General features: G+C 40.3%; 1 protein-coding gene across 2 annotated transcripts; it reads right to left on the bottom strand.

Moving 5' to 3' along the window:
• Positions 1–251: 251 nt before the first annotated feature.
• LOC140349440 (paired box protein Pax-6-like) lies at positions 252–7,070 on the bottom strand. Of its 2 annotated transcripts, XM_072435760.1 has the most exons (12): positions 6,906–7,070; positions 5,345–5,398; positions 5,119–5,142; positions 3,696–3,826; positions 3,239–3,454; positions 2,871–3,033; positions 1,535–1,681; positions 1,358–1,440; positions 1,102–1,216; positions 928–1,019; positions 707–848; positions 252–545 (listed from the first exon to the last, which is right to left on the bottom strand). In XM_072435760.1, exons 1-12 carry the CDS (start codon positions 6,916–6,918, stop codon positions 460–462), a joined length of 1,266 nt encoding a protein of 421 aa, XP_072291861.1. In that variant the 5' UTR covers positions 6,919–7,070; the 3' UTR covers positions 252–459. The 2 variants fall into 2 exon arrangements, with proteins under 2 accessions (XP_072291861.1, XP_072291862.1); XM_072435761.1 differs by lacking the exon at positions 5,119–5,142.
• Between the last annotated feature and the right edge of the window lie 206 nt (positions 7,071–7,276).

Genomic DNA, 7,276 nt, shown 5'->3' with positions numbered 1-7,276 from the left:
ATTTCACTTATTCACTTATTATTTAATTTTTGCCTCGCTGTCTACAATTTATGAATCGCATGTTTCACTTAGTAACTAATCGGTATAACTATAACCACACACTGAAAAGGGAGCTATGGCCTTTTGATAGAAGAGCTATAAGACTATAGAATTAAGCTAATGAAATGTTATGCCAATATAGTGATACTGGTGATATGACAAATGGCATTTATAAAATACTGGAAAGAATGCAAAATTCAAACAGATGTAGATGTGGTTCAAATACCTTTATTGTCAGATTATATTTACAAAAAAATAACAAATTTATAAACTGAATATTTACAATAAAACAACTTCAAGTGTGTCTTTAGAACTTGTTTCAATGAAAGCTGTATTTAATTTGCTCAAATTCTGTGCAGTCGACTTTAGAAACATGCATTTGGACTTTGAAGATGCAGAGCGCTAATGGCATCACTGTCATTATTGTAGACGGGGCCAGTACTGTGACATGTCGCTTTCACTTCCTGGGACCTGGACTGGGACCGAGATGCCTGGTGAAATTAGGCCTATGAAAAACACATGGCTGTTAGACCTAGGCCCATTGTCAGATGAAGTGATTAAGACAAGACTTCATCATGGCATGTGGCCATAATGTTATGTTCAATAAGTGTGCATTCACAGTTTACTGATTTCATTATGGAGAGAAAAGGGACCAGATGCTCTGTACCTGTGGACGATGTTGCAGAAGATGACATTGATTGGCTGTTGATGTGTGACTGCATATGACCCGCAGTGTATGGTTCATAACTTCGGCCATTTAATGAGGGGCCACTTGGCAGCATGCAGGAATAAGAGGTCTGATTTGGTGGCTGAAATTTGAAAAAGTAAAAAAAATCAGATATAATTGCATTTGACTTTTATCACAAACTAGTGAGAAGATGCTCTTACTTGCATAGGCAGACTGGTGGCCATACTGAAGCTGTAGCTATTTGACAAAATTGGTTCTGACCTCGACAGCATGGATCCTGACGAAAAAGGCACTGTAACAGGAAACATACAATAATGATAATGAGACTCCGATAAGACCTCAAATTAAAGCTGAATATCTGCACTGATCCATACTTGTGCTAAAACTGCTGCTGATAGGAATATGATTGGATGTGTTCGACACTTGCCGACGTTGGTTCCTCAGCTTCTCCTCTCTTCTCCATTTTGCACGTCGGTTAGAAAACCAAACCTGTTGAGTAATGAATCACATTCATCAATTGTGCCATCTTTTCCTAAAACAATTCATTTATACGTTTTGGAAAATGAATATGGAGCATATGGAGCTTTTTTGTTTTACATGATTATTAGGTTCATAATGCTGTTGACCTACCTGTATTCTGGCCTCTGGGAGGTCAATCTTGCTGGCTAGACGTTCTCTGGCAAAAACATCCGGATAATGAGTCCTTTCAAACTCTGAACACAGATGGTGGACAAAATAAACATCAAATAGTCATTTTGTTCCTATTCATACTGTCAGTATATTTTCCACGTTTGACAGGACATTTACCTTTCTCAAGTGCATCTATCTGCTCCTGTGTGAAGGAGGTCCGGTTCCTCTGGAGTTTCCTCTTTAGCTGCAGTCTCATCTGAGTCTCTTCCGAGTCGTCACTGTTTGCACTTATGGTGTTCTCAGTCCCCTCTGACTCTAGACAATCTGCAAACATCACATCATCAACCATAAGTTACACTTTATTCCTTCATTTCTACAGCCCTGTTTTAAACAGCAAATATTCAAAATCTCTGTCCTTTCCTTTAAAAAAATAAATAAATTAAAACTATGAAATTTAGTCTCACTGAAAAAAAGCTTAAAGGCGTAATGGACGATTTTTTGCCAATTTGAGAACTGCGCATGCGCACTCCCCCGTGCGGACTGATACAACACACACGTGCGTTTGTTTATTAGCGCGACGGATCGCATCGCATCTCTCCTCTCCTGTAGATTTCCGTCTTATGAGTTAGCTCGAACAGTCTTTCTCCGTCTTAATTTTGTCCTGTACACTGAGGGAACTATATTATGATAGATCCATGCGCTTAGAATTGCGTTCTATGATTGATACGTGGCAGGACTAATCGGCTGTCCACGCCACGAGGAAATGAGGCTCAGATTTGGGCCCAAAAATCGTCCATTACGCCTTTAAGTTTTAGCTCTTGGAGAAATCTGAGTGTGTGTGTGCCTGCTGGAGATGCTGAGCAGCTTGACTTGTGCTCCCGGTGGAATGCATGTTTTTTCTGGCGCAAGCCTAATTATTCATTATTCCCATCAGACAGAGGCTGCAAAACAGAATGAAGCCATTGCTCAGTGTCACAGGCAGTCAGGCAGAAAGAGATACAAATGAGAGCAGACGTCGGCTCTGCCTCCCATTGATACAACACACACTGAAGGTCTATCAGCCTTGGGCCCACGGAGAGCCTCTGTGAACAGGGGCCAAACCAAAGAAGCAATCAATGTGGAAGAAGTGTGAATATTTTTAGCTGTAATTACATATTAACACAGGTACAGGTAACTTATGATTTATCTCTATAACCATATTATTGCAACATATTGCATTATCACAATCAGAGGCATTCATTTAAATGTAGAATAATCAACATTCAACTCTTAATTATTTGTGTAATTTGCATATGCACTTTAATCATGGCACAACCCAGTCATACTCATAAATGTTAATTATTGTATTGTTTTATGTAGTGTTTTACAATGTTTTTATATAATGATTGTGCAATATTATACCTACCTAGGTATATCAGTAAAATACCTGAACATGAAAATGAATAGATATGTCACATGTTCACATGTTATGATTATGGCGCTTGTATCGTGTTAATACATTTGTTTTCCTAACCGTTAGCAGTGAGAGTGGTCCCGGAGAACCACCCGGAGCGCCCTCCCCAGGCCGCTTGTCCGTCTAACATCTTGAGCTTGTCGAACATCCCCTCGGCTCCTGCTGGGCCCATTTGTTGCTTGTCACTGGCCAGGTTTCTGAGCACTCGGTTTATTGATGATACCTGTCAATCATCACAACATGTGAGTGAATATATTATATCTATCAATACATTTAAGAGGGAACATTTTATCTGACTTTAGTACTGCTCTTAACAGACAAAATGTGTTTTTATAAACAATGCTTTAAATGACATTTTCTTTAATGTTCATTTATTCAGTAGTAATAATTAACTGCGCAAGACAGTATTTGGACATGTGAATACTTACACTGGGTATGTTATCATTAGTGCAGATGCCCTCTGCCAGCAGCCGGTCTCGGATCTCCCAGGCGAATATGGACGGACACTCTCGTTTGTACTGTGAGATCCTGCCCACCACTTCAGGAGTCGCAACTCTGGGTTTACTGCCTCCGATCGCCCTGGGCCGGATGGAACCGGTCTCGTAATATCGACCCAAAATCTTACTCACACAACCGTTTGACACCTGGATCAGAGAGATCAAGAGTTTGTTTACAAAGAAAGGCAAATATTACTAATTAGGATTTTTATGAAGAACAGTGATTTATCATGTTCTGCACTCAAAGTAAAACATAGAGAATAATATTAATAGTAATATGCATTGATCAGAATGAAATGACCTAAATTGTAATAAGTTTAATTGATAATTGAATATCCCTTGCGTACTGGCTGTAATGTAATGCTCCTCACTCCAGGCTCACACACACCTGCAGTATCCGGGAGATGTCACATGGCCTGGCACCGCTATGAGCCAGCTCCACAATCTTCTGCCTGGTCGAGTCAGGTAACGGCCTCCCATTCACAAACACGCCTCCGAGCTGGTTCACCCCGCTGTGACCTACATGTGCACAATCGCAGCATAAGGACATACAGCACCTGACTATAGGCACAGGCCAGTTTAATTCTGCAGTGTACAGTTAAGAGTGTGCCTGCAGAAAGAAGCACATGCAGGAAAGGAACTGCAGCAAGCACAGGGCAATGGGAAGACAGGCCTGGAGGAACTACAGCTGCAGTATGCAGCTGAACTTTACTGGTGCATTAAAACAAATTGTCTTGTGGCATAAGGTACCACATCAGATTTTATTTACCATTGATCTAAAAAAATGAATAAAAGTATATTAATTTTAACTTTAAGCACATTATCTTAACTCAATCTGAATCTGAAAAGATTATTTTTATTGTTTTGTCTCCTTTCATTGGCATATTGTCTAAAAGGTTTATTTGATCATTTTTGACTTCTCACTGTGTCACAGTGACTCAATCCCACAGAGAGGTTTATGCTGGAGACTGAAGCAGTGAAAATCTGTGAACCCTTAGTGGGACACTGTGATGGAGAAAGTGATTAACATATTGCAGGTCTGACTTGTTTGTACTCAGCAGTGGCAGGTTAAGCGGGGATTTAATCCCAATCCATTGAGTATTTTCCATTAATGGCTCAGTTGAGGAAAGGCATATTGAGGATTTATCAAACATTAATAAATGATGTGAGATGTGGGCGCCTCATCACTAGACATAACTGAAGATGTAAAGCTTAAATAGTACTGGTGAATTTGTTTGAATAAATATGCATTTCAACAAAATAGCTTTTACGTAATAATACTGTATGTCTCATTGTCTTTTTCATTGGATTCCCTGTTTGCACTGTGGACTATTAGGGCCAAAGTAATATGTTAATCAGAGACTGGTCCCAGAGGATGCACTGGGCTGTGCTCGACTGAAGCACAATTAATAGACAGACATATGGAGTCAATTTGGCTGTGACTCTGTGGCACACGTGTGGCCCCTGGAGACACTGCGCCCACTATCATTTCCCCCCTGTTTGGATCAATTTTGCTGCTAGATTTTTTGACTCACCAGCCTTGACTAGTGCATTGTGTTAAGATGCAGGAGTTGAACTGAAGTTTTCAAACAACCCGCACCATCTCCTGAGCCACTGTTCCACCAGTGTGAAATATTTGCATTGATTTAAAAGAAAAAAAAATGGACTTTTATTAATATTGAGATTGTACCCTAGAGGAATTTTATGTATTTGGGAAACCTTGTCGTAAATGACCAGGGTGATGGGATGGAGAGGCAGATCAGGGCTAAGGAGTGGTGCAGGGCAGAGCAAAGGAGAAGAGATGCACACACCTTCACTGTAGGCAGCACGGACCTCTTGTGCCGCAGTAAAAGAAGATCAGCATGAGTCACTGACCAAACACTGCTGTCTCACACCATCTTTATCATTAGGCTTTTTTTGCATAGACACATTTATACAGCTATTTTAAATCAAATGTCTTCTCTTAATGATGTCAAAATATGAATTAAATTATTAACTATTCATTTCAAACAGATTTCAGAAATGACATAAACTCACTGGTTTGCATCATGCTGGCCACTCCACTCTCCCAGCTCGTATGGCCTCTGTAGTCTGGACAAGAGAGAGACATGGAATCATTAGATGACACAAATCTTAATGCTACATTATAACTCTCACAGGTCAAGGTCCTTGTATTAGTTTATAATAATACGTGCTAAAATTAAAGTTTGCGTTGTTCTCATCGGGAAAGTCAAAGTTAGATCACGTATAATTAGGCCAATTATTTATATGAAATTGCAAACACCCACGCACGACCTTAATCACCCACGCTGGCCCATAGACGCTTCCTCCGAGCAATAGTTCTGTGTGTTTCAAGTTTGTATTCTATTGTAATTACTATAGTCATTTTATAGTATAGGCTAAATCGTTCCGTGTGATAAATTGACCAAATCATTCCTCTGAAATGTCACATTGTGGTTCTTTTTGCATTTACGCGGTAAAAGTATCAGCAATAAAATGTAGGCCCACTAATAAATAAAGAGAGTTAATAAGTTTGACTTTAGGTGCGTCGGGGCCATGGCTCAGGTGCGCTCTGTGCCATATGGGACGTGGGCTCCAGCCGTCACACCCGCGCGCGCAGCAGCCTTCACAAGTTCACGTGTTGGATCAGTCCACTGCACCAGAATAAATCAAGCGCTTAATTGGCTTATTTAATGAACGGGAAAAAAGCATTTCATCTGGAAACGGCGACTGCATTCCGTCAAATCAAGATAGGCCTCTCTTTGCGTTAAAAGTGCGGTTTTAATCGTGTTGAATTATACATTTTACATTTTACGAATTATACATCTAAAGGCTGTTAAGTAATCTACATACTTTCATTTAGACATTTGCCATTCGTTTTGGCTCTGACGAGACGGTTTATACCGGGTTAAAATGGACAATTATTTGCAGTCTTGAGCATGTTGTAATGAAAAGATGTCGATATAATAAACTTTAAAGAACACAATGAGAGAAGGCCTACAAGCAGAAATAGGCTCGTATAAACGGCCTTTTGGACTGTAGGCTCCAGATGTGGTGTTGAATCAAGGACGTGTTCACGCAAACTGTTCAAGTTTGAGTTTTAGTGGCACAATACATTTTAAAAAGTGGTTGATATAAGGAAATTCACACTTCCAATTGCCCAAAATCTACACCCAGCCTATTTTAAATGAATTGTTAGTCGAGGCATCGCAACTTCAACAAACTAAAATTGGGTAAAATAGGCTTAAACTGTGCAAATATAGGCCTAAAGCCAGTTAAATAAATACACCTCTATAGAAAATGCATTCGAAATAAATATCCATTGGGAATTACTTGAAAGGATTGCACAAATCATATCAATTACAATACGATTGAACTTTTCCTAAAATCGTAATTTGACGCATCACGCAAACAAAATGGCATTTTACTTTTTTCTTTTTTTTTTTAAACTTTTCCATTTTAAATAAAATATTAGGCTATAGAGATCGACTACTTACATCCATCTGTGGAGCTCTTACTCCATAGACACGTGTTAACATTGCAGCCCGCATCGGTCCCTCTCTGCCCGGGTAAAGTCACAGACACGCGTCACTCTTACCTTTCTGTGGCATCGTGAACGCTAGAGTTTGTTTGGTTTGCCAAGCAGCGCCGTTCTTCTATTCTTTCTTCCAATTAGTTTCTCCTTGACTGAAGAGACAAGTGCGGAGAGTGACAGAAGTGATCTCTGAGGAGAGAGGAGGGACGAGTGGGAGGGCGGAGAGACGCGCCGCACTCGGAGCCGGACCGCAGTTCATCAGCGGAGAGAGAGATGCGCAAATGTCCAACTCTGACTGTCACAAGCTGGTTGGAAGTCACTGGAGTTCTTACTTTCTGTGCCATTTCCACTGAATACCAAAAAAACCACGAGGCACCGGCCTGTCAATATTTGTTTTACAGTGTGGGTTGATTCAGGCCACTGTCTTCAGATCC

The sequence above is a fragment of the Eucyclogobius newberryi genome, unplaced genomic scaffold, assembly GCF_026437365.1.
Source record: "Eucyclogobius newberryi isolate DKJ021-1_F unplaced genomic scaffold, fEucNew1.0.hap1 SCAF_7, whole genome shotgun sequence".
Classification (NCBI taxonomy): domain Eukaryota; kingdom Metazoa; phylum Chordata; class Actinopteri; order Gobiiformes; family Gobiidae; genus Eucyclogobius; species Eucyclogobius newberryi.
The sequence above is the reverse complement of the archived record's forward strand: the minus strand, read 5'-3'. Positions and strand labels throughout refer to the sequence as shown.